Below are 26,700 nucleotides of genomic sequence, written 5' to 3'. Positions count from 1 at the left end.
GGTACTACTCTAAAATTATTACTCTTTAAATCTACTAATTTCTTCAAGTTCTTCCTTATGTTTCCTAATGTCATTTTACTTTCAAGATTCACTGTCATCTTACTACCGCCTAACACAATTTTTAAAAATATTTAAAATATTTTAAAAATTCTAAAATATATTTACATTTTAATATTTGTGAAAAAAGAATGCCTCACAAAATCAGTATCAAATATATCAGTATCAGCTTCTGGGTTTTTTTTTAGCTGCAGGCAATATTAAATTGAACATATATCTTACAAAAAACACCACTTATTATCCACTGAAATATGATACTTGATTACAATGTTCTGCAATAAGAATTATGCATATTTCTTGACTCTTCATTTATATAAATTGTGGTAACGATTCAGAACTGATGTTTAATAATACCAGTGAAGATCAATAACCTAAAACAACTTCCAATATATCTTAAATGTTAAGGATGATTATTTCTCATTAAATAAAAAACATATGCTCTAAATGTAATTTATACAAGCAAATTCACAAAAGGATAAACCTTGACATATAAAAAGTTACTGCTTATATTTTTTAAGCATCTTATAATAACAATTTCTAAAACATCCCCAATCCAAAATATTTTTTTAAATATGAGCTAATTTAATTAGTCTTGTGTATAACGTCCTAAAATGAAAAAGTAATACTTTCCTCTAAGAATAAATTGAAAACTTTATTCTGGAGTTGATAGTCTGAGTGGGTACCATTAAGATTCCAACAACACTATATGGAAATAGATTAGTACTAACGGATGAAAACTTCCAAAGTCACCAATCTAATCCCTACTAATATAAGAATCAAAATTGAATGTAAACAAGTAGTACAAAATATTTTTAAATATGCAATTTCCACAGCTAGAAGAGAATCTATTGCAAGTGATGAAAATGTTACATCTTGATTATAGTAGCTGCTTCACAGGTATGTAATTGTCAAACACATCGATCTGTACACATCAAATGGATGCAGTTTATTACTGCACATAAATTTTCCCTCAACAAAACTGATATAAAAAAGGAAAGAAAGAAGAGCCCAGGCCATTATAGGAGAAAAAAAACAGGATTGGTGGGTGCAAAGAAAACACCAAGGACAAAACTGAAGAGGATACTCTGTGATTTAAAGTACTTAAATCTGTTTTGAAATCAGCATGAAAGATAAAAATACTTTGATCTTTTTCCATCTACAAATAAGTATGATAAAAAGAATAAAAATATAATTAAGGATAAGAATTAGAAAATGAGATATGGCCACTAAAAAGAGGAACTTGAGTAATCCTGTATAGCACAAGATATAAAATTAATACCATAAAACAAATGCAAGACTATAGTATAGAAAACTATAGAGTTTAATTTGAGAAACGGCATTAAATCACGGAAGCTAAAAGATGAGAAAAGGGAATGGAGACAAAGTTAAAGAAACAGAATCATCAAGGGGCGCCTGGGTGGCTTAGTCGGTTAAGTGTCCGACTTTCGCTTAGGTCATGATCTCGCGGTTCGTGGGCTCGAGCCCCGCATCGGGCTCTGTGCTGACTGCCAGCTCAGAGCCTGGAGCCTGTTTCAGTCTGTGACTCCCTCTCTCTCTGACCCTCCCCTGCTCACGCTGTCTCTCTCTCCTAGAAATAAATAAAAATTTAAAAAAAAAATTAAAAAAAGAAAACAGACTCATCAAACAACAAAAGTTATACTGAGCAAAAGAATACTACAAAAGATGTGAAATGACAATAATTAGTAAAGATTTTATGACTATTCAGATACTGTATAATTAATAAAGAGCTAACGATTGAGTAGATATGCCAATAATATCTGATATATTAGTAAGAGTCCTGAAAGTTAGATAAAGCTAGGAAGGCCAAAATTTCAGAGATACATGAAATTGGCTAGTTCTAGAGACAGTTCATATAAGCAGCTTAATATTAATTTGTGGAATACGCATTGATTAATCATTCTTCCTAGAATCACTGTCACTGTCAATAATTCCAGGAGAATCTTCAAGGTACAAGTTTGAAATATAAATGTGAAGGTGGGAAACATAATCATGACTGACTCTTAGGAGGAAACCCTATTCCATTCAGTATTCCAAAATGACATAAATGAGGGTAATGCAACCAAATAGACGTTTCTAACTGCTTTCATAAACAGACACAGAAATACAGATGTTGTCCTGAAGGTTTTTTTTTTTTGTGGAGGGGCTGAACACAAATCATAATTAAGCTGGGTCTTTGCTGAGCATAGCTTTAGTGTGGACTTACTCCTAAGACTTTCTACTAATGAACTCCTTTCTGCCGGCCTTATGGGATATTATGGGATTGAAAGGTTTACCAAAATTCTACACAATTAGCTCTACGTGGGCTAGATCAAAATATAAAGGCTTCAAGAGTTAACTGAGCAATATCAGTAAACTACCACACAAAGAAATCCATTTGTAGTTAAAAAAATAAGCATACTATTTATATTCAAACTTCCTATTGGGCATGATATATTCGATATCCATATATTTTGCAGACCTAGCTAACAATTTCTGACAGCTTACTTTTGAACCAGGAACCCTGCTAAGTTGCAGCCACTACACAGTAAGTACCTGCAGGCGACTTGTCATGTCTTGACAACAACTGCTCATTGCTTGAACATCTTCATTTATGCTTTCAAGTTCCTGAAAAGAAAAACAGGAACAATTAGCATTACATGTATTATTAAAGAAATTCTCTTAGCTGAATCATTATTTTCACCTCAAGAATTTCTTTTTCGCCAGAGCATGACGAAAGATCCCACATTTAAGACTGGAAAGGATGAAAAAGAATAACATCTAGTGTTGGAAAAGATGTAAAGAAGTTAGTGTAAGCTTTTTCAAAGATGTGACAATAGGAAACAGCAAATAAAATATTAATACCTCATCATTCAGAATTCTAATATTAAGATTTATCCTAAGGAATTAATCAGGTAAGTGTGCAAACAATAGATGTAAGATGATCAACACAGTTGCCTAAAACAAACGGAAAATGTGAAACATTTCCAAACACACAATGGAAATCTGTGCATATATTAACAATGATGTGTGTGTTTGTGTGTGTGTGTGTGTGTATTTTCGTTGGCATGGAAGGATGGCTATATAAGGTAAAAAAAACAAGTATTATGAAACAATGCATATACTATCTCCCCCTTTTAAAGAAAAGTACATATATATTTATATAGAAAAACAGGGAAAACCAGACAATGAAATACTGACCAAAGTTATTTCTGGGTGATAGGGTCATAAACAAGTGTTCTATTTCTGACTTTATCTAACTTTTCTATAATGAGTTATGTGTAACTTTTAATTAAGCTGTCAGCACAGAGCCTGATGCAGGGCATGAACCCACGAACCATGAGATCATGACCTGAGCTGAAGCTGGAAGTTGGACACTCAACCGAATGAGTCACCCAGGGCCTCCCCCTCCCAATTTTTTTTTCAACTGGTCTCCCAGATTCTACACTTTTTACCAAACCATTCTCTAGTCTTTATCGAGTCAATGAAAAATATGATATGAAAAAATTAGATCACAAAATCACACTTAGCTTCATACTGCACTACTATCTTCTTTTTCACAATTTGGTGTCACCTAACAGGAAGATATACAAGGAAGTTTCCGTGGCAGACCATAGACAATCTCTTTGAACACAATGCTAAGACCTTCAAATAGAAACGTGACAGTTTTATGAAGGGATGGGCCAAGCAGAGCGCAAGTAATAAGACAGCAGCCCAGCAAGGCTGTAAACAAAGTGAGAGGATGAACCAGTTAGAAAATCACTTATCAGCACGTGAGCATAAATTTAAGCTCTAGAAGTAAGCTTTCTCTCCCTTCTCTCCATAAAGTGCTTTGAATGCATTACAAATATCATAGTACCCAATATTTTTAAATGTTACTCCCAATATTTCACTATAAATAAGATATAAACCAAATTATTAAATGAAATCCTAAACTGCTTTCAGGGGACTAGTTAAAAAAAAAAAAAAACATGATTTCAAAATATCAGTTAATATCAGCAATGGCAGAGACCTAAGTACACTAATCTCACCATTCCTTTAAATCTCATTTTGTAATCTCACAGGAACAACACTGACAATAATAGCCAGCTAGGTCAAGAATAAATACTCCTAATATTTTCTTTAGCCACCATAATATACCAAATGGATCAACTTTGTCAAATAATATAAATTACATCTCTGAATACAGACCTAAATGCAAAGTTTTGATTACTGTAATTCAATGGACTTTATATTACTTATAAAATATTTGAACTTAGAGTGAACTTTTTCTCCCCCAATTAAATAAAATCACAGGTTGTGAAATACAACTGGTGTATGATAAACTTTTTAAAAACTTTTTATTATGGAAAATTTTCAAAAATATCTAAAAGTTGAGATAATATGAATGTCAATGTCCTACCACCCAACTTCAACAATTACCAACGCATAACCACTCTTGGTTCATCTATCTCTCTACCCACTTCTTCTTCTTCCTTCTTTATTTTTTTAAGTTTATTTATTTTGAGAGAGACAGTCAGTGTGTGAGCATGCACAAGACCGGGAGGGACAGAGAGAGAGGGAGAGAGAGAATCCCAAGCAGGCTCCACACCCTCAGCACAGAACCTGACACAGGGCTGGAACCCACAGACCGTGAGATCATGACCTGAGCTGGATGCTTAACCAACTGAGTGACCCGGACACCCCCTCTCTACCCACTTTATACCTTTCTTCCATCTCTTTCTCCCTCCCTCACAAACAGAATTATTTTGAACACATGATGTCATATCATTTCATCATAAATATATCAGTATCTACTTCTAAGAAGACTTAAAAAGAAGTTTAATGTTTATTTATTTTTGAGACAGAGCGCAAGTAGGGGAAGGGCAGAGAGAGAGAAGGAAACACAGAATCTGAAGCAGGCCCCAGGCTCTGAGCTGTCAGCACAGAGCCTGATGTGGGAATGAACCCACGAACACTAGGATCATGAAACTGAGCCAAAGTCAGACGCTTAACCAACTCAGCCAGGTATCCCTCTAAGAAGACTTTTAAAAAAAAAAAAAAAGAAAGAAAAAACCAACATGCCATTTTGGGGCACCTGGGTGGCTCAGTCGGCTGAGCATCTGGCTCTTGACTTTGGCTCAGGTCATGATCTTATAGTTCATGAGTTCGAGCCCCGCATTGGCTCTGTGCTGGCAGTGCAGAGCCTGCTTGGAATTCTCTCTTTTTCCCTCTCTCTCTGCCCTTCTCCCACTCCCACTCTCTCTTTCTCTTAAAGTAAATAAACTTTAAAAGAACGCCCACTTTCACATCTAAATATTCAACAATAATCTCTTAATATCAAATGTCTTGTTAGTATCCCAGTGTCTGCAACTGTTTCAATTTTAAATAATTATTTCAAGTCAGGAACTAACAAAGAGTCACAAATAGCAATTGGTTGCTATTTCTCATTTCTTTTTTTTAATCTACGGAGTCTCACTCCTCCCTGTTTCTCTGTTTTTCTTACAAGGTATTTGTTGAGGAGACCAGTTCATTTGTACAGTTCCAACACTCCGTACTTACTGACTGCATATTTGTGGTGTTAACATATTCTTCTGACCTCAGTATTTTCTACCAACTAGCAGGCCTAGAAGCTTGGTTATATTCTGGTTCATTTTTCTGGCAAGAACTTTTCATAGACGGTGTTGTGTACCTTTATTAGAAGAGACAGATATGGCTGTTTCTCTGTGTGTGAGGTTAGCTGTCAGTGACGACCACTGGCTGGATCAGTGGCGCTCAATGGGGCAATCGTGTCCCCCAGTGTGGCATCTGGCAGTGTCAGGAGAACTATTGGGGTGGAGCGATGAAGGAAAAAGCGGTACTGCTGGCATTTGGATAGAGGTCAGGGATGCTATTCAACATCCTAAATAGTGGAAGACAGTCCCCAGTTGTCTGACCCAAAAGATAAATACTGCCACCCACGTTCAGAAAACTTGAACTGGATCCATAAATTCAACAGCGGTGGCAAAATCTTGTATCAATCCTTCATTTCTTTGATGGAATAAAGTTATAAAGAGCAGCCTCCCCTCAACAACTCTGTGTAGTTGGAACAAAATATGGGATAAATGTTTGACCCTTTCCTTTTATTTAGTAGTTTTCAAAGTAAGTTGGCTCCCGTATATCCACCAAACATAACCAATGAGGGTTCTGTTTGGGTTTTAGTATCCCAATGAATATGCGGGTTTAAACATGTTTGGGAGGTTTCAGTCCACTGAGTTACTCTTACTGATCTTCTAAATGTCCTATCTCTGAGCAGCGAAAGCTTCATCAATTTAGCTCCAAAGTTCTTGGGCCACTTTCCGATAGCCTTAGACAGCTTCCCCGCTTTCTGATACGTGCAAGACTGTCCCTGTCAGTGGGAAATGGTGTTTAGAAACCACAATCTGGATATGCTCATGGGTTCTTTCTATCTTTGCTTAATGTTTATTTATTTTGAGATAGAGAATGAGGGAACCAAGGAGGGGCAAAGAAAGAAGTTGAGAGAGAGAATTCCCAGCAGGCTCCACACTGCCAGCATGGAGTGCAATATGGGGCTTGAACTCACAAACCATGAGATCATGACCTGAGCCAAAATCAAGAGTTGAACGCTCAACAGACTGAGCCACCCAGGCGCCCCTACTCTATTTTTATGAATACTTTCCAAACTTTCCTTTCCACCTTCCAGATTTTAGCTCAATGAAATCTTTCTAAACTATTAAATAGGATCTATTTATTAATTAGTCATTAACACTATGTATAACACATATACCTCACATGGAACAACTATGTGATATTAACATTAACAAAGTACTGCATAATAAATAAAACAACATAATAAATGAAATCTATTTTTACCCTATGGTGAGTAGACTGCTCACTCAAATACGATAAATTATTATTTATGCACTGAAGTAATCTGAAAATTTCTTAATTTGTGATGCAATAAAATAACTCAATCCTAATTAATCTCCAATGGAGAAGTAGTCATCGAAGGAGGTTTACTCAGTAAGGAAAAACTTCACTGGAATGTCACTTAAAGAAATGTTTCTTCTTCTTGTTCTTGTTAAAAAAGCAAAAATTACGGGGCGCCTGGGTGGCTCAGTAGGTTAAGCATCCGATTTCGGCTCAGGTCATGATGTCAGGGCTCGTTAGATGGAGCTTCTCATTGGACTCTGCTGGCAGCTCAGAGCCTGGAGCCTGCTTCAGATTCTGTGTCTCCCTCGCTCTCTGCCCCTCCCCTGCTCACGCTCTCTCTCTCTCTCAAAAATAAACATTAAGAAAACTTAAAAAAAAAGAAAAGGAAAAATTTCTAAGAGAATATCCTAGAACAAATGTTACAGCTTTTTAAGAAGCAGCATCTGTGGAGGTCACAGATTCAGAAATCACACCAACTGAAGGACCTAGACGCTGCCAGAGTAAGTAGTTTAGTTTTCTATTTGAACACGGTACATGAATAGTAAACATATCAACCCAATTCATAAAAATACGTAGCACAGAGTCAGGCATACAGTTAAGTTCTCAATAAATGTAAAACAAAAAGAATTGACATACTTCCTTCACCTCCTTGAAAATCTTCACAAACTCTTCGTTAATGGATAAACTTCTACGTTCAATATCTCCACGTAAGTTCCTTCGAGTCCGCAAACTGTTTTCAACAAAAAAGGTTGAAAGAGCCTTGAGAGCTTCCAACATCTCCTACACAAGTGATAACAGAAGACAATTATTGGGGCCGGTTTTTAAATGTCTCCCTAACTCAAGCCAAATTTTAATGAAATCATTTTCAAATAATGTTTGCATTAAACAATCAAAAAATACTGGGTGATCTTCACATTACTGGAATAATAAACTTATTTCCAGAACACAGTAAGGATCTACTTACTTGTATACGGCAGCATATATATAAGATTATTCACTGCAGAATAGTTTGGCATTGTAAAGACTGCATATACCCTTATTGTCCGTGTAAAGAGGGTTGGTTAAAGAAATTACGATATATTCATTTTGAGAAAGATGAAAATTCTTTATGTACTTATATCATACAAACTTCAAGATACAGGAAGTAAAACAACAATGTATGGAAACAGTTGCAATACCAACTGTTACAAAAGAGAAAGGACTGTATACATACATCTGTGCCAGTGAACAGATAAACCATCTCTGGAAGGATACAGTATATAAGAAATAAGTACCACCTGTAGCCTTCAGGCTGGGAACTGAGTAACCAGCAGCAGAACTTAGAGGAAGGCCTCTCTGAGGTGATTTCTGAATAGAGGCCTGAGTGACAGGAAAGCCATCCATGGGAACCACACCGGTCCAACAGAGGTTTTCGGCAAAGGAGTGATATAATGTGCTAAATATGTTTAAGTTTATTCCAACTTTATGATGAGAGCAGATGGGGGAGGGGCAAGAAAGGAGGCAGGCAGGAAGAAACGATAATAATCCAAACAAGATTTGACAGTGACTTAGAACAAGTCAGTAGCATTGCCGATGAAGAGAAGACGATCCCAAACAATTTTTTTCAACGCAGCGCCTACAAGATTTGTTAATGGACTGAATGTACGGCTCTGAAAACAATGACAGGAGTCAAAACTATTTATGCCCTTTTTGTTTGTGTGGGCAACTGATGGTCTTTACTAATAGTGGAAAGCAGAACCGGTTTGGAGAAGAACTAAGGGTCTGGCTATGTTAAGTTTTTATGATGTCAATCAGGTATCTAATTGGAGCTGTCATTAACAATCGACTGTACAAATCTGGAGGTCAGTAGACATGTCAAGAACAGAGTTAAAAATTTGAGAATCACCACCCTTTTTTGCTATTTAAAACCATGAAAGAGAGTTCTCTTACGGAGAGAATATGCATAGAGGAGAGAAGGAAGAAAGAGACCAAGCCCAGGATATGCAATAGTGCCCTTATCTCCAGATATCGACTCCTACACCTGAACTAGCCTATATCCTAATGGGTTTCTATGTTTCAATTAAAATGTTATTGCGCGATATTGGCTGGACTGACAAAAACAGTAAAGTTATTTAAGTTCAGTTCAGTATATAAAAGAGTATTATGAAGATTTAGTGTTCAAAACAAAAAAAGATAAAGAAAAACCACAGAATGAAGTCATTTCTTTTGACTACAACCTTGAAATTTCCTAGCCTGGCTCAAAGAAGTGGTTAGTAACTCATGAATGGACAAGATCACAGAGACAGGTGCAAATTACAGTTCCCCCAGGTATTTGGTTATACTGCTGAACTTAGTTACGCTCTTTCCATATCCTATTTTTCTCTTGGGTAAAAAGAGAGATGTTATCTACATCATAGTCGCTGTATTAAATGAGCTCATAAATGTCAGTATTAGACACATTACACAATAAATTATATGATAACATGAAAGTTAAGTAAGGGCTGGACACTGGACTGAGAACTCCAGACAGATTCTCTTGGTGAATCCTCACAACCACCCTCAGAAAGCTACCAGGAGAATTCCCAACTTAGAAAAGATGAGAAATAAGCTTAGAGAAATTAAAAGACTTCCTCAAATCATAATACTTCAGTTTGATGGTTGTATCCAACAAGAAGCGGCCCCAGAGCCGGTCTTTCTTACTATGTAATGTTATTTTTTTTACATACATTCTTATTGATGGCTTTTTTCAGTTACCTACAAATTTATCTACAAAGGTCTCTGACTGCTACATATACTTTTTCTTTGCCTAAAGAGTCAAAGATACCGAAGAGATCATCATCTAGGACACGAGCTGGATGGAGGAGTTTCAGGTGGTACTTGGGAGAGGATGTGGACAGCTTATCTTGCAAAGAAAAACAGCGTGGCCGCAGATATCACAGACAGTGCTTAGCTAACAACCAAAACTGGTACGGATTATTTCGTCTGAGCCCTGTGCAAGCAGCAGTTCTCTCGCGCTGCAAATCATTCCAGTCGTTCTCAGTCGTCAGTGGAAACGCTCAGTTATGCCCATCCGGGTCTCCAGTTCCTCCCCCGCTTTGAGTTGTCCTGTCTTGTAAGTTACTCTGTCATGGGCTTCGAAGCCTGCCCTGGGCTCTCCTCTCTCTGCTCAGACCCCCGAACACCTCCGGGGTACGGAGGTTTCACCGCCGGATCCAGAGTCTTCCAGGAAAGGTTTTTCAAATAAGGGGTGACATCTAAGACCTCTTTTCACTTTTCCAGGGGCCCTCGGCCCCCCTCTTCCTACCCGCCCCACGCCGGATCCGGAGGGATGGAGGAAACAGGGAGGAGTGGGTGTCCAACAGACGCCTCTCCCGGCGAGGCTCAGCCCCGCGGACAACTCTGGACCGCGGGCCCTGACAGCCCCGGTTACCTTGTCGTTGTCCAGCCGCGTCTCCAGGATCTTACGCAGCTTCCGCGACAGCGGGTTGTTGGTCTGCGCCGGGGTCCCGCCTGCCCCATTGCCGAGGCCGTTGGCAGCCCCGGGCGCGGGTATTGCTACGACCTCCACGCCGCTCTCGGCCATAGCGCAGCGGACCCCGCCCCCAGCTCCTTGGGGACCACCACGGTTCTCCGCAAGCAGCCGCGCCGGCCGCGCGAGTACTGCGCATGTGCGCAGTCTGCCGCGCATGCGCCCCGGGTCCCGGAAGACTCCGCCCCGACTGCTCAGCTGAGCCACGCGGCGGGAGGGGCGGGGTTAGACGTAGGGGCAGGTGGGAAGGGGAGACCAGATTTAAAGTTTGGGGATTACGATGAAAAGGATTTCAGAATCCTGAATCTATGAAACTCTAAGCTAAGTTTAAGTAGCATACACTGACATCCGTGCCTGGCATGTAAATTTAGTAAACGTTAATTCTACTGTAATTAACTTTACCTGATTTTTTAAAATTTATTGAAGGTATATTACATGCTAGGTACTCGAGTAGGCGTTAGGGGGTGTCTAAGACAGAGGAGTTAAATGTTAAGATTGTGATGAGAGCTCTGAAGGTATTGAAGAGCAATGGAAAGAGAATATTAAAGGGAGGGTCCTACTGCACCCAGGAAGGTCTGGCAAGGAGTTCACATTTAAACTGAGATTTGGAGGAGAATCTGAAACATGAGGTGAAACCATTCCCAGGTAGGAGAGAGTATAAATGGAAAGGTCCAAAGACAGGAAGAAACTTGGGCATTCCATGAATTGACCAAAGCCAGTGTAGCTGTAGAATAATAGATGAAGGAGTAATAAAATGAAAAGTAAATTCCCCAGAGGGTCTAGATATACAAATAACGTTATTTTTTAAATTTCTCACTAAAAATATTGAATCAGAGCAAAATCTCTGAACTTGTTTAGTATTTTTCTGAAACACAAACCATTTAGCTTCTGTCCTTAATTTGCCTTATGTTGTGTGTGGTCTACGTACAGATAAACACGTATACATATATGTATACCTGGCGAAAACACTCATCCCAATCCCAACAAGTGAAGAAATGACTCAGCTAGCAAAAAGAAAAGACTCTAAAGTTCCTGTGACTCCAATAAGAAATAACAAGACCTTGGGGCACCTGGGTGGCTTAGTCGGTTAAGCGTCCGACTTTCGCTTAGGTCATGATCTCGCGGTTCGTGGGTTCGAGCCCCGCGTCAGGCTCTGTGCTGACTGCCAGCTCAGAGCCTGGAGCCTGTTTCAGAGTCTGTGACTCCCTCTCTCTCTGACCCTCCCCTGCTCATGCTGTCTCTCTCTCTCTCTCCTAGAAATAAATAAAACATTAAAAAAAAATTAAAAAAAAAAAAAGAAACAACAGGACCTAGATGAAGAAAACTGTAAAGTGCTACTGAGGGAAAAATAAAAAAGAGGGAGGGAGGGACCAAAAGAAAGAGAAACTAGAAACAACCAAAGTGTCCACTGACAAAGTACTGAACAAGTAAATTATAGTTTGTTCACTCAGTACAGCACCATGCAATTGGTACTTGGGTAGCTAAATCAGTTAAGCGATTGACTCCTGATTTCAGCTCAGGTCATGATATCCCAGTTTGTGAGTTCGAGCCCCATGATAAGCTCCACACTCACAGTGTGGAGATTGCTTGGAATTCTCTCTCTCTTTGCCCCTGCTCTCTCTCTCTCAAAATAAAGAAATTTTAAAACAACAACAACAAACAATACTATGCAACTGTTACCTACTAGAAAGGAAAGTTAAATGCTAATGTAGAAAGAATTCCAAAATACAATATGTGAAAAAAACAAGATGCATTATAATGCACATAGTGTGATGATCCCTGTGTGTAAGAAAGAGACGGATACATGTAAATTTAAGCTTTTTCTCTTGTTTCAGGATGGCATTCCTGTGGAAGGGAGGCTTTTACTTTTCATTTTGTGTCTTTCCAAATGGATTGAAAATTCCTAATCTTACCCATGTGCCAGTGAATTATTAACAGAGATTATCAAGGTAGGGTAATTATGGCCTATTTTTCTTTGCTCACTTATACTTCCTTGAATTTGCAATTGTAAAAAAAAAAAGAAACAGAATCTTTTGAAAATTAGAACAATATGTGGTAGTATAAAGACAGAAATTAATGTGCAATTTAAACATACTTAAAACCATTTGTTCATTTTTTAAATTATCATATGTTCTATAAGACTAACTATAAATTATAAGTTAAGTGCTTAAACTCAATATTTTTCCAAAGTTAAAATAAATAGTCTGGTGAGCCTTGGCAGAGACCTATTTATATATATGTATTCATGTAATTGAACATAAAGGTTTTCTTTTCATGAAAATGTGAAGGATAATTTTGTATCTTGAGCTCTTCAGTACACTAGAGCACGAAAAGACTTAAAGACAGGCTCTAGTTTAAATATTTTAGTTTAATGGAAGAATTAAAACATGCTCATAAAAGAGCAAAGCATTCTTGGGGAACCAGGGTGGCACAGTTGGTTAAGCATCTGACTCTTGGTTTCTGCTCAGGTCATGGTCTCCCAGGTGGTGGGTTTGAGCCCCTCATCCTGCTTGGTACTCTCTATCTCCCTCTTTCTCTGTCCCTCCCCTGCTGCCGCTCGCTTTCTATTTCTCTCTCTCTCTCTCTCCCTCTCAAAAATAAATACATAAACTTGAAAAAAAAGAGTACAGGATTCTTACAGAACTCCAGGGGAAATGTGCTGTAGAGTAAAATGTAGAGATTCTTACTTTCCAAGTGATGGTTGAAAGCAGGGCTTCCCCGATTTCCGCCTCTTCTCCTTTCAATGGTTATTTAAGCTTCCTTGCTCTTTGGCTTCTGAAATAAGTGGAAGTCATATTATACTGGTATGGCTTCATTAAAGTATAAGATGACATTTATTAAAGCCACATCCGGTGAGTTATAGAATTTTTAGCCCTCTATATTTTTCACGGTATTAATAGCAATAGCTCTTATCACTTAGCATTCAAATTTATTGATAATCCGACTCAGTGCTAGATCTTTTTAATACACTATTCTTATCTTGATAACTACCCTGCAGCATAAGGATCATTGCCACCTTATCGTGTAATTGGTTCTCTGATGACTAATCCAAAATGAACAAAATCTTTCCAAGGACATATAGCTAACCTTAGGTCACAGCTAAGTTGGCAGTTAGTTGCCAAATTCTTTTACTGCTTCCTTGGCTTTCGTTTTGAGTTGTGTACATGTCTCACTTGGAACATAGGCAAAAATTTTGTAGCTAAACGTTCAAATGTGTTTTATGCTGGCATTGGCTTGACACCATTCTTATTGCCTTCACATTGACACCAGCATTTTTTTTCTTTAAAAAATTTTTTTAAATGTTTATCTATTTTTGAGAGAGAGCACAAACAGGGGAGGGGCAGAGAGAGAGGGAGCGAGAGAGAATCCCAAGCAGGCTCCATTCTGCCAGCGCAGAGCCCAATGTGGGGCTCCAACCCACAAACTCTGAGATCATGCCTGAGCCAAAACCAAGAGCCAGACACATAACCAACTGAGCCACCCAGGTGCCCCTGAGTTAGAGTTCTTAATGGCAATTAATAGAAGCCGACTGTGGGTGGCTTAAGGAGAAATTTATTTAACAAAAGAATATTGGGTAAGTCTCAGAATCAACAGGAAGGGCAGAAACAAAAGGAGATGGGATACAGGTGACGATTGCCAAAAATCACTCCACACAGCTGCTCACTGTGGACCCCATTGTCATTACTGCTGAAACGTGGGGCCCACAGGTCTCAGCAACCACAGTCCTGACCCCAGACGTAGGATGCTTCCATGACACAACGACTGATGCTCTTTGAAGACTGTGTTGCTTAAAATTTTACCATTTCTGAAGAATTCTCCACTGCCTCTGCCTTTTGTTCCACTTTCTGTTGTTTCAAAGTCTAGGACAAGTGCTTTGCATTGGAAGAGCTTAGGTAACAGATTTGTGCACGTTGTCAGGGGAGCTGAGAAAGTGGACAATTACTCAAAAATAGAAAGAATATTCATATACTATGCAGCCCCCTCCCCAACACATGCGCACATGTATACATATACGTATATGGCAGATGTCTACTTTTAGACTATAGTTTAAACTATAAGCTTTTTAAACTATAGTTTATCCCTTCAGGTGGATAATATCAACATGCACTCTTCTTCCCAATACTTATGCTTAAAAAATATTTTCACCTCATTTACTGCAACTTATTTCCCACATAACCAAAACCGTACTTACTTTATCCTTTAAGGTAACATCTCAAAATTGAATCTTTTTTTAAATTTTTTAAAAAATATTTTTATTTATTTCTAGGAGAGATAAAGAGAGACAGCGTGAGCAGGGGAGGGTCAGAGAGAGAGGGAGATACAGACTCTGAAATAGGCTCCAGGCTCTGAGCTGGCAGTCAGCACAGAGCCCGACGTGGGGCTCGAACCCACGAACCGCGAGATCATGACCTAAGCGAAAGTCGGACGCTTAACCGACTAAGCCACCCAGGCGCCCCTGAAGTCAGAAGCTCAAAGTCAAAATTCCCTCTTGTTTCATTCCCCTCAATATCATGTAGCTTATGGATTAAACTAAAGTAACTATCAAGGACTGATTTTTTAAAAAGTGTTGTTCAAGAAAGAAAAGTCACAAAACGGGTAATGTCATAGTTTTTATTTCTACAATTGTCACAAAGCTGTTATCGGAACACAGGATTTCTGTTCTTTCCATGATCCCTTTGTCTTTGGCCAGCACATCGGCTGATCAAAGTTCTTTATCCATTGAGGTGATCCAACCTTCCATACCAAGAGCAGCTGGGCCTCTGATGGGTCTGGCTGTGTTAAGTTATTGTACTTTCCTTTTAATTTTGCCCCAGGACATGGAAGTCCTAGGAAGTACACAGGTAGTTCTTTAGGTCCTGGCTCTTCTTTCTGGCTCTCCTATATAGCAACACCCAACTTCCCCTTTATGGTCGGGGATACGTCACTCTGCACAACGAGATAACCTCCTTTTTTGTTTGTTCACCCAGTTCCACTAGGAGTCTCATCATCTGGTTCTACTCGGACAACTATTATTCCTCTTGGTAAGTCCTCTTTCCTAGGGCCCTGACACTTTTAATCACAAGATCTAAGCTCTGAAGTAACACGCATCTGTTCTTATACTTTTAGAAGTATGAGAGCTCCAGAGTCAACATCAGCAGCAGTGCCAGACTCTTGGAGACCAAGAGCAAAATCTTTGCCAAGTGTGTAATAAACATGGTGGGAGATGCCATTCCTACCCACGCCCTTTATCTGTAGATCGTATATTCTGGCTCCGGGAGAAATAGGACAAATTCTGATCTCCAGCTCAGAGAATAGCATGCATAAAACCTATGAGGTGTTATCTTCTTGCTGTTGGAGTAATGAATCATGAATAGCTTCTAGCACTATCTCGTAGTTGCTTCTTCATAATGGAAAACATAGTAAGACTAACGAATTCCATAGGCATTACATTACTTCTTTCAGTGTAAAGCAGTTTCCTAGGGAAGAAGCAATGTTGCATGTGAAATTATGGTGGTAAATAAGGTATTCAGTAAGTCAGTGGATGGTAGTAAAAGAGACAAATTCAAGTATGATTCTAGTTCAGCAGAACAAAACATTTCTCCCTACGTGACGGAAAGAATCTAATCATTCAAAGGCTGCTCGTCCTTCTGGAGTATGTTAGTATACCAGAGACTCAGGTTTGGCTGTGGCTGGAAAATTTGGGCACTCAGCATAGTTGGTGGACAGGAAAAAGGAAATCCATGTCATTGAAACTACCACTGTCACCATTTTACTTTGTTCATGGCCCCAAATGAGCAAACTTACGGGTGGTTCGGAAGAAGTATGACTGACATCCATAGAGCTGGTCATTCTGTTCATCTGATTATTAAGAACTTGCATTGCAGTGAGAGCTACCTGGTCCTCCAAAGCCTTTCCGTTAACAGGCCTGTCATTCCAGAGTGAACATGGGCAATAATTTGATTAACTTTTTTAGCCACTGCATGCCACAGGCTGCTCAAGCCCTGTCCGTCAATATTAGGCAGTTTTACTTTGTCAGCCCCAGTTAGACCAGTTAGAAAAATACTGTATTTCCCTATCTTTTCGCTGAGGATTAGTTGCTAATGAACAAGTAAAAGAATCCTTGTGAGAAAGGGAGAACCAAGCTCAGAAAATAGGCTCAGAAAATGTTGCCAGACCTGTGGTGGAAATGACTCCAAGACCAAGTTTTTGGAGACATCTCTAACCCCAAGCCAAACCCTGGCCTCTTTGGTTGATTCTGTGTATGTTGTGCCTACCGCTGGCTACCTCAGCACCGCTTACCATCGGAAACAACTGCGCCTCAGACACCACCTCCAGGGAAAATTCCACAGCTAGTTTCATTGTGCTTCTGTGTTTGTGTGTCTCCTTAGTAGAACCTAAAGCACAGGCCCGTACTCTAGTTTCTAGAAAAGCTGAGAAAATGAGTATGAGAGTTTTAGCTTTCATTTTTGGTTAAATCAATTTCTCTGTGGAGGCCCTCATAGCACGTTCTGTCTTTGCTGCATATTTCTCTCAGGGACTTGGAGTAATGATCCCATGTTCTCGATGCATCTTTAATCACAACTTCCCAGCCCTTTTTTCACACCTATTCTTTGCCTTTACTGATCACTCCTAAGTGTTTAAGAATTGAGGCTTCTCACATTGCAATACATACTGATTTCTCTGATCTCTCTGTGACTTCATGAATTTTGAAAGCGGCCTCAAGTTTCTCATTTTCTTTTTTATTCAGACATTTTCGGCAGTAGTTCCCATCCTTCAGTTTAAATTCTCTGAAACCTTAGCAGTCGTGGAGGTAATGGTCTCAAATTTTTTAGCAATAAAATTATGTCCAACCTCCTTCAAACGAAATTTAAAGGACAGATAACAGTGTGGCTGATCTGAATGAAGCATGTGTCAGGCTCTTGCCCTTTCTCCACTAAGGACAGCCCTTTCTTAATCCATACGGCCTCCTCTAGGCTGCCTGTATCACTTGGAGTTTTGAGGTTGCAATGTAACTGGCTGTAATTTATTGGAAGGGTATGAAGGCTCAAAGGGCTGAAGGGAAGCCTGAAGACTCAACTAAGAACCAATAGCAATAGGAGATCTCAGTGGCTAGAACCACTTTTTGGGTTTCAGGGCACTCCTTGCTAAGTTGTTTTTTTGTTGTGTTTTGTTTTATTTTATTTTATTTATTTTGGTTTTTTTGTTTGTTTGTTTGTTTTGCCTTTGCTCAACATTAAAGTCCTGAAGCAAGTCCACTTTGGCCACATGCCTATCCATTGGTCAGGACATCATGATTTACAATCTCAACCTGATAGCATGCAACACCAGAAAGTTAATTCTGGTCAACCTAATAGCTATAAATTTGTGGTCTCGGAGACAGATAAGGAAGCAATGTATTAAGAAAGGTGCAAAATCAACTAGGTAGTAAAGAGATTCATTTTAATCCCAGCCCAGGGAGAGGTGGGGGACTGTCCCTGAAGATTCCAGTTAACATTGAGCAGACAGCAGAGGTTAACTGCAGCTAGGTGGGGTGAGAGGTATAATTAGGCAATTATATTTATGAAGGTGTCATAGTGAGAGTTGTGTCCAGAGTTATAGTAAAACTCAAATGGCTCAGAATAGCTGTATGAAACCATTTGCGAGGAAATACAAGGATTTGAAAAACCTCCTTTCTATATGAAAAGGTTTGGCAGATTTTTAAATTTTTTTTTAAATTTGTGTGTGTGTGTGAGAGAGAGAGAGAGAGAGAGAGAAACAGAACACAAGTAGGGGAGGTGCATAGAGACAGGGAGACACAGAATCCAAAGCAGGCTCCAGGCTCCGAGCTGTCGGCACAGAGGCTGTTACAGGGTTCAAACTCGCAAACCATGAGATCATGACCTGAGCCAAAGTCAGACAATTAAGTGACGGAGCCACCCAGGTTCCCCTGAAAAGGTCTGGTATATTAATAGGCAGCTCAGGTATCGTTATTCTGGAAATTGCCACTAGGTTCCAAGTCCCTGTCCAGAATCTCTGATCATCACTTGAAAGTTTTTGAGTTAAGAGATAATAAATGACAGCAACTCCAGGAAAATGTAAAACTAACCAGAGGAAAAATAATGAGAAAATCAAATCCTTGGAATCAATATTTCTATACCAAATTTAAGACATTACGCAGAAAATAAATACATAAGAAAATGGGAAATTTGAACAGTATATAACCATCCAAAAAATGTGTTGCCTTGTTCTTAAATCTAATATGTTAGGGGTGCCTGGGTGGCTCAGTCAGTTAAGCATCCTACTCTTGATTTCGGCTCAGGTCATGATCTCACGGTTGTAAGACCGAGACCTGCATCTGGCTCTGCACTGAGCATAGAGCCTGCTTGGGATTCTCTCACCCTCTGTCTGACCCTCCCCCACTTGCGTACATGCTCACTCTCTCTCTCTATCAAAATAAATAAACATTGAAAAAATCTTATATGTTAAATCTGACATATTAAACTTATAATTTTCATTTGAAGTGTTTTTTGTGATTTTAAACTTAATAGATGCAGTCTTATTTGATACATTTAAAAAAATTTTTTTAACATTTTATTTATTTCTGAGAGAGAGAGAGACAGTGTGAGAAGGGGAGGGTCAGCGAGAGAGGGAGACGCAGAATCTGAAACAGGCTCCAGGCTCTGAGCTGTCAGCACAGAGCCCGATGCGGGGCTCGAACCCACCAACTGTGAGATCATGACCTGAGCTGAGGTTGGCCGCCCTACCAACTGAGCCACCCAGGTGCCCCTTATCTGATACATTTTTAACAGGATTTATAAGTTTAAATAAATCTGAGGTATCAAAGCTTTATTATTAGGTTTGTAAGTATCATTTAAGTACTAAAGAAAATTTTGTAAGATTTGTAATTCCACTTGCTTATCTCTTTGAAGTATTTTAGAAAACCAGATGTATTAAATATTTATTTTAAGTTGAAAAGTTTCAGATAATTAAAACAATTGCATTTACAAAGACTTTTAATTATTTAGGAGAACAGACACTTTGCATGACTTTAATGTGAAATGCTTAACATGAGTTAAATTTATAAGTTGTACTTAAATGTTTGGGGAAATTTGGTATTTTAAATTCAGAGACTAGCTGAGTATTAATTAAGAATCACTAGATTTGTAAGTAGATTTATTTGATATATAAGTTACATGTATAACTTATATTTAATATTTTCATATGTTGACTGTAAATGAAAATAAATGCAGATGTAAAGATTTCTTTCTGTATACAAAAGCTATCCATATATGTTTAAGAAAAAAGCACCTCAATTGTCACAAGTTAATTTTCCAAAAGGCTTGATGTATTATCACCGCGAGAAGGGAGAATGATGCTTGATGGCCCCAAAATTACAAATGTCCACCACGCTTGCCCCTGCGAGGCCTTTTGGACTCTGTGGAGCCCATTTGAAACCCCCTAGCGAAGTGGTCAATGCTCTGGTCTTGTGGTTTGAGTCTCAGCTTGGCCACAGGGTGACACTGGGCAGTTCACCTGTCGCCTGCCATTCTTTATCTCCTCTGCAAAATATAGTAATGCCACCCGGGTTACTGAGTCATGAGGATTTGATGGAATCCAATGCGGGCAAGATGTAGCATATAATCTGTAGAGTGACACGTCGTTGCCACATTCATGCGAGCTATAGCTCACCACCAGGGGTGGAACCAAACAATAATCTTTCATTTTTGCCCAGCTCATGCAACAGTTTCTCATTTTCATGCTGAGCACATAGCGTTTCACACATTTCCTATCGTCTTTCAGCTTCCGGCTTCCTCTGGCGCACACATATACACACTTCCATAGTGAGGTGTGAGCACTCGTGTGCTTCCTGGAGCTCTGATCATGGCCTCCGCCTTATTTGGATGCATGTATCTGACTCTGCAAGCTTCTACTTGTGTCTACTTGTCCATTCTCGTCCTAATTTTATTTAACACTTACCGCATTTAATCAGCGGATAGTAATGTCTCCTGTTTAAATCGTCCCAGTTAATATTTTCATTGTTCAACTTCTATGCTGCAGCTTTAGGATATAAACCACAGACCTCGTTTAATTTGACCCCTTCCTGTTGCCCTTCTGCATAGACCTGACACCACTTTTATTGATGGCTATTGATTCTCTTTGCAGAAGATATGAGCCCCTGGCCTCTGTGCAGAATTAAGCAGTCCACCTGTCCCAGGGAATCTGATTTCTGTTGAACTTCTTCTGCTTGAGTTTCCCACATACCTGTGCTGTGCCTCGGCCCTCCTGTGCCCTCTGCCTGGAACACATCCCTTTCTTCTCCCCTTGGCTAGCCCTCCGTCATTCTTTTACTCTTCTCCAGAGCCTCATCTTCCAAAAATGTCCCCACCCAGGCCAGGTGTCCCTTCCACGTGCTTGCAAATCACCCTACAGATGGCTCTGTAATTGCACTTCTCACATTATATGTCATCATCAATACATTTGTATTCTTCCCACTAATCTGTGGGCTCCCCGAGGCTTGAAGCAAGCTCATTGATCTTTGAATCCTTGGCACTTTATGTAGTTTCTGGAATGTAGTAGGAGTTGATTAAGCATTTGTTGAGTAAATTAAAAATTAATATGAATAAATAGATAGACTGATTTCTTTAAATAAGCCATGACTCAAATTGCAGATCATCTATTCCATTCTAAACCGAATGGAAAACAGCATTTGTATTTTTATCAATGTCCTTGCCTTTGGTTCAGTTATCTGGGGGTGGGGGGTGGGGACTCCTGGTTACCTTTGGTTTGCCTCCATTACTCTCTTCACTTTCTCTAGTAATGAACCATTTATTGAAATCCTGGAGGTCTTACCCATACAATATCTACTGTATCTAGCTTCTCCTTCCTATTTCCACCGCTCTCTCCTTTATTGAAGCCTTGACTTCTGGGTCACCTCCCTTCTTTCTCTCTTACATTTTATTACCTAATTGTTGCTTTAATAGCATCCTGGTACCATTTTCCCCCCTACAGTTCTTGGTATATCTCGATGTATCACTTCCTGGATCAAAACCTTTAATGAATCCCAATTCAAAAACATAAAGCAGTAGTTCCTGAAAAATTTGAAAGCTATCACCCCCTCTCAGGAAAAACAGTTTGAGAACCTACAGTATACAGACACATATTTATAAATCTATACTTTAGTTATGACTGTACTCACACATTAGATATGTTCTTAAACAAGTATAGAAAAGAGCGCCTGGGTGGCTCAATGGGTTAAGCGTCCAACTACATCTCATGATTTGTGGGTTTGAGCCCCACCTTGGGCTCTTTGCTGACAGCTCAGAGCCTGGACCTGCTTCGGATTCTGTGTCTCCCTCTGTCTATGCCCCCTCCTCACTTGCATTCTCTCTCTCTGTCTCTCTTTCCCTCAGAAACAAGTAAATATTAAAAAATAAATTTAAGCAGGCATAAAAATGTAAAAAGTTGAGACAGAAAATAAAAGTATTTGAACAATTATATTTTATTAATGTTTCAAAGAACTTTTAGCTCCCTAAATTTTTTATCACCAATATTATATATGCTTATTTCCACAGCATATAATTTGATAAACTGTTTTATATGAATAGGTTTTGTGTATATTTATTCATCTGTATGGCATATGTATCGGAGTCATATGCTTGAAAACTTGGGTTAATACTTTGTGAGGCGCTGGCTGAGTTCCCCTTCCTATTCCAAGGTCAGTTTATTTCAATACCTACTTTAAGGGCTATCATGGCAAAAAGAAGTAAAAAGCGTCAAGATTTCACAAAGGCATGATCCATAGCATACCATTTATGAGAAGGCTCATTATAACTAACATTGGCTCTGAATCCATGTTTCAAATATCATTTCTTAGGAGAGTATCTCTTGTCAGGTCTCATCAAATTGCCCCTGTGCTTGTTTCATAATGTGGTCAATGGACACCTTGTACTTAGGGTAAAAGGAATGTCAGCTCTGCCACTTTATTTATCTGTGACGGTGTTATTAGTATTATCTCCGATCTGTGAGTTCTCTGAAGAAATCCTGTATAACTATTTGCCAGGGCTCACTTTGGCAGCACATATACCAAAATTGTTTGCATTTTGTGAGCATGGCTTTAGTTAACATTAGGGTAGCATAGTCTATAAATCCACCTAACTGGGCCCCCAAATCTGCAAACTTGCTGAAACGTAGGTAGCATGTTGCAGTGAGCAGCTCACTAAAAACCAACAGAGTGAAGGTACATCCCACCCTCTCAGCATTCTGGAGCACCCACTCTTCCCTCACGATGCCTCCCACACTGTCCATTACAAAAGACATGTGACCTTGAAACATGGTCAGTGAGGGAACCGGTCAATAGAATAAATTTTAATAATGCTTTCTTTTTTAATTTTTAAGATTAAAAATTAAAACTAACTGAAGTTTGGGGCGCCTGGGTGGCCCAGTCGGTTAAGCACCCTACCCTTGTTCCAGCTCAGGTCATGATCTCACCGTTTCTGAGTTCGAGCCCCCTGTTGGGCTCTAGGCTGACACCGTGGAGCCTGCTTGGGATTCTCTCTCTCCTCCTCTCTCTGCCCCTCCCCTGCTAGTGCTGTCTTTGTCTCTCTCAAAATAAATAAATAAACTTAAAAAACAATAAAACTAACTGAAGTTTTGACATCTCCTCATACCCCAGTGCATTCTCTTACATACCTCTCAGAGTTTACACCCCACTCTGGGGAGTGCTAGTGTAGACAGTCAAATCCAAACTGCTGTCTCTGGTTTCCAGGTACTCTGTAATTTGCCCCTAAGCCGTGTGAGGAATAAATCCTTCTGTGTCACTCACACTACTGCCCCATATTTATTTTATGCTGCACACCAGGCATTATACTCCTTGTTTCTAAACGTGCCCCGTGTCTTTCTCCCCTCTACCCACGTGTCCTCCCTTCTGCCTTGAATGTTCTCCACATTATTTCCTCAGTATCTCTTCCTACCAGGTTTCTTCTCCATGAAATGTCCATTGGGTATAATTACTTTTGATCTCCTGTGAACAGAGGTTTATAGAACTGGAAGATTTTCTTTGACACTATGAATTAGAAATAATTATGCACATGTATTATTTCTTCTATCAACGGAGTGTAAACATCTTAAGAAAAGGCACAGGGTCTCACTAATTTTTCAATTCCTAACAATTATCCTGCAAATTTCTTGGCATGCAATAGGCATGTGTTAGGAGACGGTGTGATACTGTAGAACAATCTAACGTTAGGAATCACACAGACCTGACTTGCAGAAGAATGAACATTTTTGTGAGGATTTTGGAAACAAAATCACCTTCTGTCATTTAGAGCTGCCCAGTAAGAGGCTGGTTATACATTCCTTCTCACTGGAAGTGGTGAAGCAAGAGCCAACTGAAAATCCTCAAGAGAGGTGGAGAAGAGACATCTCCATTTGGTGGAACATCAAATTGAAGTTCCTTTCAGTGACATGACTCTCTGATTTGGGGGAGAAAAAAACATCTCAAATCTCTAAAGGCCATTACCAAGGTGAATGCTGTTACATTTTAAACTCATCTACCATGTCTCAATTTATCGACTATTTCCATTCCTATATTTTTCATATAATTTATTGTCAAATTTGTTTCCATACAACACCCAGTGCGCACCCCAACAAGTGCCCTCCTCAATGCCCATCACCCATTTTCCCCCTTTCCTCCACCCCCCATCAACCCTCAGTTCTCATTATTTGAGAGTCTCTTATGGTTTGCCTCCCTTCCTCTCTGTAACTTTTTTCCCCCTTCCCCTCCCTCATCTCCTGTTAAGTTTCTCAAGATCCACATATGAGTGAAAACATATGGTATCTGTCTTTCTCTGACTTATTTCACTTAGCATAACACCCTCTGGTTCCATCCACTTTGCTACAAATGGCCAGATCTCATTCTTCCTCATTGCCAAGTAGTATTTCATTGTATATATAAACCACATCTTCTTTATCCATTCATTAGTTGCTGGACATTTCCATGATTTGGTTATTGTTGAGAGTGCTGCTATGAACATTGGGGTACATGTGCCCTATGCATCAGCATTTCTGTATCCCTTGGGTAAATTCCTAGCAGTGCTATTGCTGGGTCATAGGCGAGTTCTAGTGTTAATTTTTTGAGAACCTCCACACTGTTTTCCAGAGGGGCTGCACCAGTTTACATTCCCACCAACAGTGTAGGAGGGTGCCCATTTCTCCACATTCTCGCCAGCATCTAGAGTCTTCTGATTTGCTCATTTTAGCCACTCTGACTGGCACAAGGTGGTACCTCAGTGTGGTTTTGATTTGTATTTCCCTAATGATGAGTGACGTTGAGCATCATTTCATGTGTCTGTTGGCCATCTGGATGTCTTCTTTGGAAATGTGTCTGTTCATGTCTTCTGCCCATTTCTTCACTGGATTATTTGTTTTTCAGATGTGGAGTTTGGTGAGTTCCTTATAGATTTTGGATTCTAGCCCTTTATCCAATATGTCATTTGCAACTATCTTTTCCCATTCCTTTGGTTGCCTATTAGTTTTGTGGGTTGTTTCCTTTGTAGTGCAGGAGATTTTTATCTTAATGAAGTCCCAATAGTTCATTTTTGCTTTTGTTTCCCTTGCCTTGGGAACAGTAAGAAATTGATGCAGTTGAGGTCAAGGAGGTTGTTTCCCACTTTCCCTCTAGGGTTTTGATCGTTTCCTGTCTCACATTCAGGTCTTTCATCCATTTTGAGTTTATTTTTGTGTGTGGTGTAAGAAAGTGGTGTAGTTTTGTTCTTCTGCATGTTGCTGTCCAATTCTCCCAGCACCATTTGCTAAAAAGACTGTCTTTTTTCCATGAGATACTCTTTACTGCTTTGTCAAAGATTAGTTGGCCATGTGTTTTTGGGTCCAGTTCTGGGTTCTCTATTCTATTCCACCCATTCCTATTTATTGACCAATGCTTATATAGGATACCGTTTTAAAAACAAGAGGTGACTGCAAGGTTTGATAGGTTTGGTCACATTACACATTAACTAGTTTTACCTATTAACCAGTTCAGTCATTGATTGTATACAAGCTGATTTTAGAGGACTGGCTGTCCTACTGATATAATAAGAATTGTTAATTCAGTGTGATATCATCCATCCATGTTCCATCGGCACAGACAGCGAAGACAATTTAGGTAATGGAGGTTACATCATATTTTGCCCGGCTAGTTTTATCATCTTCTACACTCAATAGTTTTGACTATTTAGCAATTGGAAAAAATACTTGCAAACATCATGACTAGGACTGATAATAACCTACCAGTACAAAAGGATAAAATATACATACACACAGACACACAGACACAGACACACACACACACACACACACACACACATCTACTTGATGTGTACTTGAAATACTTGTCATTAGAGTCTATTCTGGGAGATAATGTGGCAGTGCACTTATTTTTAATTAAAGATGGTACTCCCTGAATGTGCCCCAGACTTATTTGTGGTGTTCTCATAGTTCCACCTGGGAAACACAAAGGGCAGTTTACTGGACTAAGAATAATAAGTGTGAAAAATGACAAAGAACCTTGAAGTTTCTTGAAAATAGAAAAACACCCATAATGTGGAGCAGGTGGAGGACAGGTCACGCTAATTCAGAGTCATCCATCATGACCACACCTATACATGGCCACCCTTCGCTCCTAATGAGCCCCGGGCCCGGGAGTGCATGGCCCATAAGCAATCAAAACTGACCTTTTAAGAATGTTCTAAATTCTGCCACCTTTGGACACCAGAGAATTCACATAGGAAAGAATCAAATCAAAGAGTACAAACAATTCTCCACTTTATTTAACCAAACCTTTTTTTAAATGTTTACTTATTTATTTTTGAGAGAGGAAGAGAGAGAGAAAGAGAGAGAGAGAGTACAAGCAGGGCAGGGGAAGAGAGAGACAGGGAGACACAGAATCTGAGCTGTCAGCCCCAGAGCCCAATGCGGTGGCTCAGACCCACGAACCGTGAGATCATGACCTGAGCCAAAGTCAGATGCTTAACCAACTGAGCCACCCAGGCACCTACCAAAACCTTCGTATTATATTTACCTGCCATGTTCACTCCATCCTCTCGCTCATTTAATCTTCCCTGGTGTGGAAAGGAGAATTAATGAACCCAGGATTCAGCAAATTACAGTGTAGGCTTCTGGGAGGTGTTGAGCTTTGATCTTCGGCACAGACCCACTGCATCTGAGTGAGGAGGAGGAATGTCCATGTTAAAAATGAAAAAAGAGGGGCGCCT

The 26,700-nt window shown here is 39.5% G+C and overlaps 1 protein-coding gene and 1 long non-coding RNA gene across 2 annotated transcripts in view; one reads left to right on the top strand and one right to left on the bottom strand.

The window, feature by feature from the left end:
• COG6 (component of oligomeric golgi complex 6) overlaps positions 1-10,592 on the bottom strand; it is a 76,190-nt gene extending 65,598 nt beyond the window's left edge. Inside the window, exons 1-3 of the mRNA XM_077752577.1 lie at positions 10,376-10,592; positions 7,603-7,746; positions 2,611-2,682 (exon numbers count right to left, since the gene is read on the bottom strand). Of these exons, the coding sequence (XP_077608703.1) occupies positions 2,611-2,682; positions 7,603-7,746; positions 10,376-10,528 (369 nt within the window). The 5' untranslated portion in view covers positions 10,529-10,592. The remainder of the gene's footprint in view (positions 1-2,610; positions 2,683-7,602; positions 7,747-10,375) is intronic.
• A 348-nt stretch (positions 10,593-10,940) lies between these two features.
• The window catches only part of LOC144222065 (uncharacterized), an 18,237-nt gene continuing 2,477 nt past the window's right edge, over positions 10,941-26,700 (top strand). The window contains exons 1-3 of the long non-coding RNA XR_013332275.1: positions 10,941-11,119; positions 12,310-12,423; positions 15,442-15,495. This is a non-coding gene — a long non-coding RNA (uncharacterized LOC144222065). The remainder of the gene's footprint in view (positions 11,120-12,309; positions 12,424-15,441; positions 15,496-26,700) is intronic.

This window comes from Crocuta crocuta, unplaced genomic scaffold, assembly GCF_008692635.1.
Source record: "Crocuta crocuta isolate KB4526 unplaced genomic scaffold, BGI_CrCroc_1.0 scaffold190, whole genome shotgun sequence".
Lineage (NCBI taxonomy): Eukaryota > Metazoa > Chordata > Mammalia > Carnivora > Hyaenidae > Crocuta > Crocuta crocuta.
The sequence above is the reverse complement of the archived record's forward strand: the minus strand, read 5'-3'. Positions and strand labels throughout refer to the sequence as shown.